Below are 11,962 nucleotides of genomic sequence, written 5' to 3' on the forward strand. Positions count from 1 at the left end.
AGATCCTTAATATAATTCATGCAATTGTGATTTACTCTTATTTACTCTTTTTTCCCCATAAATTCATGTTGAGAGTAGCAGAGTACTTGAAGTACAAATTGGTGCATAAAAAGTCAACAGAATGCAGCAAATGAAGTGTGACACTTAAAATCTCATGGGTGCCCCTTCAGTGTTGAAAGGAAACATAGGCCCTTGATTTTCATCATCATGGATCATCCCTAAAATAGGCTATAAAATTGGCTATAATTAATGTAGCCTATGATTCATGAGGATTATTCCCAATGAATTCACTTTAATAAAGATACCAGCATGAATGGTTTTCTTGCCATCACCAAAAGCATGGCAGAGCAATATCATAAACTTCACTCACTTAAACTCAAAGAACAGAAACTTTCTAAGTCCCACTCAGTCTGCGATCCAAATCCGGGTATGGTGGGGGAAGGGCCGGATTGGCGAGTTTCGGCATTCCCCGACCTCCAAATAAAAAGGTGAGCTCCCACGAAAGCCATTATTGCCTAGCTCGCACCCTGAGTTCATCACAGGAACTTCTTGGTCTCTTGAACAGGTAAGAGACATGCTTTATGAAATGCTTTCAGTTAGACTAATCAGAGAACGGCTAATTTAATAGGTTAGGCTATTAGTTGTTATACCTTTTGCCAATGCATCATATAGTGACAGTAAACCCAATGTATGCTGAAATTGGTTATTTGTTCTTCACTCTCCCCACCAGGATTCTTCTGCTCTCCAGAGTAAAAATGGTGGATTATGAAGTAACAGTATCCACTGGTAATCTCCTCGGTGCCAGAACTTTTAACAGTGTCTTTATTAAGCTGGTGGGCGCAAATGGGGAGAGCGAACGCACGTGCCTCATGGACCGCAATTTATCTTTCAGCGGAGGAGCAGTAAGTCTAACCTTTTCTAAATGTTTTTTTCAACTTTGCCTATAGGCCTATATGATTATAGACACAATGAATAACAATTTAGATAAGCTGATGTGAACACTTGCCAACTCCTATGTGCAGCAACAAGATAGGAGCTGTCAACCTATGAGCTTCATAAAATTTGTAGGCTATTGCATGCAGTTTTATTTTGTGCACCCTTCTGCATTAAGCCTAATTAGAGAGGCGGCCTCGGCTGTTTCAACCGTTTCAACTGAAGCAGGCCCCGCACTCCAAAGGGCCCGACTGAATTGAATAATTTACCCACTTTTGAAATAAACGATTTATTTCAGTCTATGTGTAGGCCTAGTGACCATAGACTATAGGCCTATATTAAAAGGAAGCGACATAGACACGGGAAGATGGGGTGCAGCAACTCCCTCATCGCGGGTGCACATGCGGGTGAGAGAGAGAGAGAGGAAGCGTGCCAGTAAGGACAGAGGTGTCGACTTGAAAAAAACTCTTTGACCGTGATGCCTAATGGTAGCCTACTCTTCAGTTCAGTGAAGTGTGGCAGGATGGAGTCTCGGGAAAAGCGACAGACAGACCCGCGTTATAGCCTATGCTCGTCTCTATGAAACGGCTGCATCTTCACTGCGCTGCATTGTGATAAACTATGATGAGCTGATCGTGGGTCACATCTCTCGCTATTCCAGGCGCTTTCTCTCCCTCTTCATCTCCTTCAGTTCTCATTAGTTCCTCTTGTTGACTGTGTAGCTGCTGCTTGGACATACACTAGCCTTTGTTGGTGTTTGCTGTCTGCTGAGGTGTAAAACATGATCAAATCGTTGTAATTTGTTGTTAATAACTATTAGATAAGTTATTCTGGCAATTCAAATGAATTTGAATATCCCGCACCATTTAGGCTAGTATGACGTCATTATATATAGACCGGCGTCTATTGTTATAGAGATAACACAAAAAAAAACAATAATAACAATAAAATGGTGATATCAGTAGGCTATTACTTTAGTAATTCTGTGTTTTTTGACACTAGCAATAGGCCTACTATTGAGTTTGCTATGGTGATCTTATCGTGAAGGCATTATTATACTATAGTGTTCATAAACCATTGCCTATTGTTTTCTACATGTTTTTGGATGCACTCTAGAAAGTTACTTTACTATACATTTACTATAACATTGTAGGTTTTATTTTGTGTTCAAAAAACAACTACAGAAACACTATAAAATACAATCCAATTCAAAATAATTTAAGACTACTTTAGAGATGTATTGAAATATTATAGTGCTACTATAGATGATAAAATAACAATACAGAAAAAACTGGTGAAAAATACTAACATTACAAACATACCATAAGACAAACATGGTATACAATAGTAATACTATGGGTTATTTTCATGAGGGCGCTGTTGGCACACTTTTCAGTCTCAGCCGTTTTTATGTTAGAATACTCTAACATACAGCAAATGAATAAAGGTATCAGCTATAAAGAAATATAAACATTATGTATGTTTATGTACACAAATGTTTTCCAACATCTGGTTATTTGTGATTAGAGTCATGTTGTGCATTTGTGCGACAATTATTTTCTGGTCCTTTAAAGGTCTAGAAAACAGAAATGTAACGACAAAAATGTTTCCTTTGTTAGGCAAAAATGTGCAGATAATGCATTTAAGTTGAAGTCCGAATATATATCATTATTAATGCAAACTGAATTATAGTCTAATTTCTTTTCTCTTTTATGTTTTTCTTTTTGGGGAGGGGGCACATGAGCTCTTGAAACAGGCCCCTAGATGCTTAAGGCTGTCCCTGAGTAATTGTATGCTAGTTATTGGGATGCTACGCTCAGTTTTTGGTTATTAAACACACTTTCTCTTCACATCATGTATAACTGTTTTCAAATAATTTCTCTCATTACTCCAGGTGTGTTCTACAGTGTCCTGCCCAGTCTCCATTGGAAAGCTGGTCCTGATAGAGCTAGACAAACAGCCTCTCCCGTTGTTCCCAGAAGACGTATGGTTTCCTGCCAAGGTGGAAGTGAAATCCCCTGAGGGAGACACCTACAACTTTCCCATCTACCACTGGATCTCTGACAGCAAGGTGCACCGTTTCAGAGAGGGAACAGGTTTGTGCTGACCACAGAAGACAGAAAAGACTTCTGAAAGCTAGATTATAAAAAGGGCTTATAAAGAGTAAATTCATGCCAGCATACCATATCAATAATTTTAAACATTAATGTGGTTCTTTCTTTAAGCTCTGACAGTCTTTGAAGACAACCATCATCTTGGCAGGTACAGTCGGCAGCAGGAGCAGAAGCAGCGAGAGCAAGACTATTGGTAAGACCTCAGAGCTTATAGACAGGAACTAACAGCATCCAAACCTCTTCCATGTTTGGTTGAATATATTCAAGATATGTAATAATACATTTACCACCACCAGAGTTTATTAAAATGTATTATACTATAAAATTGCAGTACATTACATGAATGGTCTTCTCTTTTTTTCCTAGCTGGGATGTGTATGTAGAGGGAATACCTCACTGCATGAAGGCAGAAAACCCTCTTTCTCTGCCCTGTGAGGTCCGCTTCTCCTTCACCAAGACTACAGAGTTTCGCTACACCGCATTCACAAGGTGAAGTCCTCAAATTCTGTCACATGTCTATCTATCTTTGTAACTGTGTACCTGCTTACCTACCTGTCTATCAAACCATTAAAGGAATAATATATTTTTTTAGCCTGACTGAGCTGCAACTGAAAGGACTGGCTAATTGCAAGAAGAACTGGACTAATATTCAAGATATCAGTCAGGTGTTCTGCTACAAACGGACTGACATATCAGGTACTGTATATCATGGTAGTTTTATGGAATACTTGATACCATAAGCATGATAGTACATATACATTCAACTGTGGCCATTCAGATAATCAACTATATTTCAATATAACAATATTAAAACTGTTGTTTTCCTAAAGTAAGCTGAAATCTATTGGCCTCTATTTTGCTCATTAAACGAGAGAAAGGACAGAAAGAACAGAAGGTCCTTTGTGTACATATCTATACAGGTAGAAGTTTCCTAATTTTAGGCTTTGCTCTTGAGAAAACATTTTAGTTGCATATATTCAAGACTCTAGAGAGACAATAGAATTTGACTAGGAACATTGTCTATTCATGTCTGTGACTCTGGATTCTGTGAAATGCATTGTTTCCCATTTTCCTGTTTGACAAGCAGTGTGCAGGTAAGACAACTAGTATACAGTAGATTGATTGATTGATTTATTGAACTTCTTTATTGATAGTAAATATAAAAGTGGCGTCTCCAGCAAGAGATGTCCCAACTGCAAATACCGTCTAGCAAGATTTTCATAGTCCAAAATCACTAAACTCAAACTCCTTCTTTTTCCAGACTATGTCAAGGAACATTGGAAGGAGGATGATTTTTTCGGCTACCAGTATCTGAATGGTGTCAACCCCATGTTGATCCGACGTTGTACATCTCTGCCTGATCATTTTCCGGTCACTGATGGCATGGTCTTCCCCAGTGGTCAGTGTAGCTTGAAAGATGAAATGAAGGTAATTGTCTTGATTTTGTTCCACGACACATTTACTGTAGAATTGCATGTTGAACTTATATGTCCACTGAATATCTGCACTGTATTACAGTGGCCTTTCACATAAAACATTTCAGATTACAGAAAAGGTGGTGCAACACTTCTTGTTTGTGATTGGACAGAACCCAAGTCACTGGCGACAGTTAAATGTCATTTCCTGTTTCTTTAGTGTACTACTCTTAGCAGTGTCCTTGCACAAATTTGGTGCAAGAGGAGATTGAAAGCTTAATGAAATATTTTGACAAAGAACGCTTATATGATGTGATTCTCAAAATGCTTTCAATAATCATGACATGAAAATGTCCCACCTCTGTCATTATGGTGTGAACACCGGGGCATTCCTACGCTTCTTCCAGAATGACATCAGATTTGGGATCAGCACACCAGCCTCTTACAGTATAGGCATGTGTAGAAAATAATAGCTAGCCTAACTAAAAGCAGCGTGATGAATGTATCCAAATGTAATGCAGTTAAAGTAATGATTTTCCCAAAATTCTTTTAACCGGTACCTTTTATCTTACTCAGTTAAAACTGTTCGCACAGTTACATCTATCTGTCGCTTCCCACACCACCCCCACACATCTGTTACATTGCCTGCACAAACAGAGAAAAGTAATATTGGAACAACCTAGCTGAAACTGGGCCTGGGTTGCGTTGTGATTGAAGTTTAAGGACGTTTTATGTTCCCAGAAGTAGGCTGAAACCTGATACATGAAACAGACTGCAGAGCAGCGCTAACCACAGTCTAAGGTTTGATCTTTTAACTGAAATTAGGCCCCTGGTATCTTAAAAAGGGTCAATGCAAAAATTTGGAAGGGACTGTAATTTCTTCCCGAAATACATTATTTTGAAGATGAGTCCACGATTTGCGGACTGTTCCAATCTAGCACTTGTATTGTCCCACCCAATCTAAAATATTGTTGACCATACTGTACTCAATTAAAGCAAATCATTTCTCATCCTCACTAAAATTCCAAACAGAAAGGCAACATTTTCCTGAGTGACTACAAGCGTTTGGATGGGTTGACAGCAAACACCATCAATGGGAAGAAGCAGTACTTGATGGCTCCGCTCGTCCTTTTCCACAAGACACCTGATGATAAACTGATGCCCATTGCTATTCAGGTAAGATTAGCACTCAAATATAGCTAATAGTAAAGCTGGAAGTTAGAGTTATGCATATCATTCAAACCATAATGTAGATACCTCTCCTGCCTGCGCCCGAGCCATATCCAAGTTGACTGACTGTTGAGTGTGACACAAACTTATTTAACTTATTTACATGACACACAAGCATTGATGAAAATAGGAATTTCCCCATTCAGGGACCAACAGAGTATTAAACTTCAAAGACAAACCTGCCAAGCAGAACAAACCTATAGTAAATAGGCAAACTTACAACAATTACAGAAAGTTCTTTAACATTATTGACCAATACTAGTAATGGAATGGATTGAATGAACCACATCCCCCTTTGTTCTCCTGCAGCTGAAGCAGACTCCAGCAGTGGACAATCCCATCTTTTTTCCTACTGATTCTGAGTACGACTGGTTGATGGCCAAGATTTTTGTGAGAAGTGCAGATTTCAGTGAGCATCAACTCAACGTTCACCTGCTGCGCACTCATCTGCTGGCTGAAGTTTTTGCCGTGTCACTGCTGCGGAACGTGCCCATGGTGCATCCACTGTACAAGGTAACTGTGAGGGATACTAAACATATTTTCCTCACATTAAGTAGACTGTGTGGATTATATTGTATATAGTTGCTCGTTATGCCAGTTATGTTATGTTACCAGCTTATAACATAATAAAGAAGTCTTAACTCCACCTGGTGACTCAGGGCTCTCTGATGAGCCCTGTAGCTGCCAATATTATCCAGATACTTTTAACAACTTTTTTTAATCTTCCAAAATTTATGAACCATAATATTTTAATATGTATAGATTTGCAAGTATTTCCTACTGCTAAATGATATATAAGCATGTAGACTTCTGACTTTGTTAACAAGTAATAGTGTTACTAACATATTTCTCTCTTTCCTTCAGCTCCTCATACCTCACACTCGCTACACTCTGCAGATCAACAACTTGGCTCGACTTCTTCTAATATCTAAGACTGGAGTTTTTACACAGGTACGAATAGACCAAGACACTCAGTAGATCATTTCCTAATCTATGTTTTTTTTTCTCGTAATATAATACTTACATATTTGACTGTTCCCCAGTTTGCAGCTTCTGGTGGAGAGGGTATGATGACAATCCTGAAGAGATCACTGTCCTCAGTGACCTACAGCTCCCTCTGTATACCAGACGACATTGCTGAGCGTGGGCTGGAGGCTGTGCCCAACTTCTACTACAGGGATGATGGACTCAAGCTTTGGGATATTATCCACAGGTATTATACGCAGTGTCCATTTTGCATTATGTTTATATATATATATATATTTTTTACAATATTTATATTGGTGCAAAATCATAGATGTTTTAGTGACGTGAAGTAGCCATGCTGCACAATATGAAGGCTTACACTGTGTTGGGCTTCGTTAGAAGACATTTAGATGCCATGAAGCACACTAAAGTGAAATAAACATGCTTTGCACAGTGTGTGTCTAAGATGAGGGTTAGGCCTGACATCAGAGAATCCAGGGAAAAAAGTCATTAAATATAACTAGTGTAGTTTTATGCTAGAAACCAAGCAAAGAACTGAATCACATGCTCATTCTCATTTCCTCAACTGAAGTGATGGTAAAGATTACAAGGAAGATCAGCTGATCAGTACAAATGCTGCACATCTGTGTTAATGAGATTACTCCAGCAGGGACCACCAATCCTCACAGGGAAGTATGGAATCATGTAGGGGACTAATTTCAAATTATCATGCAAACTTGAAAATGAAAATGTAATCCCACAATGACATTTTCATTTTCCACATATGTATGTACTATTTAGGTAAAAATTAAAATTATTTTGAATGTTCATTTTCATTATCACATACTTGTGTGGGCATTCTAGGACCATATTAAAATGAAAATGGAAACAGCATTTGATATTTCATTTTCAAAGGCTTTCAAAGTAGAATTTATTTAAATGCAGTTAGCAAAACAGCTCCCCCAGTCTTTTGTATTTACATGTTTATGTTCTCATTGTCTTTTTAGGTCAAAATTAAACTTAAAATGCCATTTTCTAACTATGTGAAAATGAAAATGAGAACAGCATTTGACATTTCATTTTCAAATACTTACTCTGCTCTAAAGTGGACAAATGCAATGAGTGAAACAGCACCCCCAGTCTATTGCATTTACATAGGGAAGCAACTTGATTATATAAATGTAGGATTAGAGAGTACATTTTATTCCATCTCCGGATTGTGCTCAAATTCTGTCAATATCTCCTTATGGTCCGGCAGACTGCGTAACCGTCTCGTCCTCTCTGCATGTTAGCTTGGCAGCAGCAACTATAATTACAGTGCTAACCCACAACCTAACTAATGTTAGTTACATTTTTTGCTGTGTTGCTCTCATGGTATCATGGTGTTGGATTTCTATAGAATCACTTACTTTAGGTTAGGTAGCTAAAACTGACATAGTCAAAGCCCTGAAATAAATCCTCCCTAATGTTCAGTTTTTGTTGAAACTGAAAATTTTTGGAAGCTGCAATTTGTGGACCTGTTGTATTGTGTTAAACTGAGAGATGTTATTAACAATGGTCCACCCTCACTGAAACACTTCTCTGTTTAACACAATGAAGGCCAGGTTTTAAGTACTCATGCTTCTGAATGTTGTCTTCCAAATAACATTGCAGGTCTGATCCCTATTAGAAAAGATAAGAGCAGTGCTGCTGCAATTTAGCTGCTTTGATTTATTGTTGAGTTGCTCTTTAAATGTCAAGTGGCCCAGGTGTTCGATTAACAATACCTTAAAGAGATGACTGATAAATGGGTGATCTAAACCTTAGCTACTGGTTCTTGATTGACTATGGTCTGGCAGTGGGCTATAAAAATGTTCTAAATGTTCCTGCCTGAACTACTTTGATAGAGAACCTAGGTGAAATGAGAGGATGGGCATAACTACTCTACAGCACTAAAAGTGTCGGTTTTACCAAAAAGCAATCATCAATGTAGTTGAGTCCTGCAGCTTTACAGGTGATGTCTGAATATAATCCTTTGTATTATTGCACAGGGGACAGTATTAGACTGAGAGAATATTTAGGGCTTAAATAAAACAAAGACTTTAAAACAAAATATGAAAGAAATATATTTATTTACTATGTGGTTGCCAGAGAAATATGAGACACCGGGTGAAAGTCACTGTTTGCCTAAAAAAAACACAACTTGTCAATTTTACATTTTTGTTTGTGTATGACTTAAACAAAGGAGGTACAATGTGTACTGATAAAATTCAGAGATGACATTTGAACTTTGAAGCGAGCCAGGCTTGCAGTTTCCCCCTGCTTTCAGTCTAAGCTAAGCTAATTGCCACACAGCTGTAGCTCCATATGTAGTGCACAGATATGAGAGTAGTAGTGATCTTCTCATCTCACGCTCTGCAAGAAAGCAAATAGGCATGCTTCCGAAAATAATATCCTAATAAATTTGTATGATCCATTATGTCTAATATAGCATCAAAATCTTAGAAACAACAGATCTGATCATTCTAAAGAGATGACCTTTAAATTGTCTTAGAAAAGAGTGTCTTTCTGCTGTAGTGTGTTTTATAGAATTTTTCCTAATTTCTCAAAGGTTCGTGGAGGGAGTGCTCAGCTTCTACTACAAGAATGACGCCGAGGTCCAGCAAGACTCCGAACTGCAGAAGTGGATTCTGGACATTTTTAAATATGGATTCCTTTCCCAAGCATGCACAGGTGAGCTTTAAATAAAAGCTCAATCTTCATGATTATAAACGTGCAAATTTATGTACCATTATATTATCATAATGCAAACATATGTCAAACTTTAAGATGTCTAGACATCTTTAAGTAATGCAGTTTATCCTCTCTAATTCTCAGGGATTCCACAGAAATTTACCTCCGTGGCAGAGTTGGTCAAGTTTGTCACCATGGTGATCTTCACTGGCTCAGCACAGCACTCTGCTGTGAATTCTGGACAGGTGAATACTTTTAAAGCTATTTTTGCAGTTTACTTCAAACTGGAGAGACACCAGTGACACCTGACTTTGTGTACTGTAAACAAGCCTTTACCCCTTAATATGTACTAGTCTACAGCCATGATAGCAGGTCTGTGAGGCTGTACTTTGGCACAGTGGTGCTTTGAGCTAAATGGAACAAATGCTAACACATTCATGATGATGATACTAACATACTGACTTTTAGCAGGTATAATGTTTACTAAGATCACAATCTTAGTTTACCATGTTAGCATGCAAACATTTGGTAATTAGCATAGCAGTACATACAGTAAAGCTATACTGCTACAAATAAACATTTTGATCTGATGATGGCACTAGATGAAAGGCCAGAGGATCCCCAAAGTTATTACAGTTCATCCTGCAGCAAACATGAATTTCTGAACCAAAGTGAGGGCAATCCAGCAGAAAGTTTGAGACATTTCTCTCAGAACTACAAATGTCAGTCACATGGTTGCACTAGAGGAAAAGTCAGGGGGTCACTTAAGTCTTTAGGATTGATCATCTGGGGACCAATACCATGTCTTTTATTCCAATCCACATTTCATGGAAATACATCCAATAGATGTTGAACTATTTTAGTGTTGACCAAAGTAGTGGACCGACTGACCAACAGATTGACATGGCATGGTTTAAAAAAAGTATTAATCACTCATCTGTCAATCATTCATCAATTGCAGTATGACTACGGTGGCTGGATGCCCAACAATCCCATCTCCCTGCAACTTCCTCCACCAACCACAAAGGGGACGACAAGCGAGGCCACGATGCTGCAGACATTCCCTGACGTCAACACAACAGTTCAGGGAATGGCCACCTTGTGGCTACTCAGCAAGGACTCCTCTGACTTCGTAAGTGCCAAATACTTCATAAAAAACTACAGAAACTAACATTTCAGTTCAAGTTGTGTAAAGGAGGTCAATATGAGCCAAAATACCCACTACAGGTGTACATTATGTTGCCAATAGTTTGATGTTTCTAAATCTGTTTTTTAAATGTTTCATTGATCTTATCAGGTCCCTCTTGGCCACTACCCAGAGGATCATTTCAGTGAGAAAATTCCCTGCCAGCTGATAATGGATTTTCAAGAAGAGCTTGAAGTGTTAAGTGTAGCCATCAAAGTCAGAAACCAGAGTCTGGAAGTCCCGTACACATACCTGGATCCAATGGAGTTAGAAAATAGTGTGGCCATTTGAGTATGAGCTGTTCAGTTTCATAGGAACAAAAATGAGAAAGGTAGGAACTGCCTGTTCTGATACTGACTGATACTATAGTGTAAAGAAACTACTGCATGTGACTGATCTGTGATTGTTATACAGCCAACTTGGTCAAAATGTACTGTTCTAAATAATAATCCACATCTTAAATCTTCTTAGCTTGTCACTGTATACACATTGCATCTAATCAAATGAAATCACTGTAAGAATAATATTATTTTGTATAATGATTGTAACACTTTAGAAGTAAATTGTGCCTTGACATAATGAAGCATAAATAAGTGTAGGGACCTATGTTTGGCTAAATTTACTATATGTAATGTGTCTGTATGTTAGAAAATAGGCTGAAAGGAATACAAAACCTCTGAGTGTTTCATCTCATGTGAAAACAAGTATGGATCACCTAGGGCATACTATGTTTAATTCTGTAGAAGAAAGAAGGTTCCTGTCACCAGAGAAATAAATATTGCAGCCCTGTTCCTGTGAAGGAGCTGTTTCTGTAAAACACCTGCCTGTCACTGGACTTGTTTTCTTCCCATGCTGCATGTAATGAAGAACAGATTCATAACATCAGTATTGGTTGTCTATCCTCTCCAAAAAAGATGAGTTTTCCTCACAATTACAAATGTAAAATGCAAAATATAAGGTTGCATTGTTTCTTAGAAAAGAAAATAAACATGATGCATGTGTATATAAAACGAATGTGGTTGAGTTGTCATTTAATAATCACAAAAAAAATTTTGGATATTTAAATGAAACATCTTCATTATTTGTCCCTATATTTAACACATTCTTCATATCATAGAAACTTTTCCTTATCTTACGCTATGTTGTAGTGTTAAAGTGTGAATGTCTGCATTTAAAACTTTGTGTGTGTTGTAGTTCATTTTCAGTAACTACTGAGTCATTAAGGTCAACATAATGATGAGCACCTGCGAGATCATTATAATCATAATTACCTACCTACATCATCTCTTATTATTAGTGTTATTAACAAACAACAAACAGAGCTTGTACCTGTAAACATGGCGCCCCTGTCCCAGCATGCAACACTGCGTGAAGTACCTTCACATTCTCTGTAGTTGAATAAACTG

General features: G+C 38.0%; 1 protein-coding gene across 1 annotated transcript; it reads left to right on the plus strand.

Moving 5' to 3' along the window:
• Positions 1–449: 449 nt before the first annotated feature.
• On the plus strand, positions 450–11,475 carry LOC123969771 (arachidonate 12-lipoxygenase, 12R-type-like). Its single transcript, XM_046047431.1, has 15 exons — positions 450–565; positions 731–902; positions 2,828–3,029; positions 3,159–3,240; positions 3,414–3,536; positions 3,640–3,743; positions 4,309–4,475; positions 5,495–5,638; positions 6,002–6,205; positions 6,557–6,643; positions 6,736–6,905; positions 9,249–9,370; positions 9,515–9,615; positions 10,332–10,502; positions 10,668–11,475. Exons 2-15 carry the CDS (start codon positions 756–758, stop codon positions 10,845–10,847), a joined length of 2,004 nt encoding a protein of 667 aa, XP_045903387.1. The 5' UTR covers positions 450–565; positions 731–755; the 3' UTR covers positions 10,848–11,475.
• Positions 11,476–11,962: the final 487 nt, after the last annotated feature.

The sequence above is a fragment of the Micropterus dolomieu genome, linkage group LG04, assembly GCF_021292245.1.
Source record: "Micropterus dolomieu isolate WLL.071019.BEF.003 ecotype Adirondacks linkage group LG04, ASM2129224v1, whole genome shotgun sequence".
Classification (NCBI taxonomy): domain Eukaryota; kingdom Metazoa; phylum Chordata; class Actinopteri; order Centrarchiformes; family Centrarchidae; genus Micropterus; species Micropterus dolomieu.

What these genes read in the sequence shown, in the direction of transcription:
- LOC123969771 (XM_046047431.1), top strand. Translation starts at nt 756, where the DNA reads ATGGTGGATTATGAAGTAACAGTATCCACTGGTAATCTCCTCGGTGCC. An exon ending in CAGCGAGAGCAAGACTATTG is followed by an intron (nt 3,241 to 3,413) that starts GTAAGACCTCAG and finishes TTTTTTTCCTAG; the next exon opens with CTGGGATGTGTATGTAGAGG. An exon ending in CAAACGGACTGACATATCAG is followed by an intron (nt 3,744 to 4,308) that starts GTACTGTATATC and finishes TTCTTTTTCCAG; the next exon opens with ACTATGTCAAGGAACATTGG.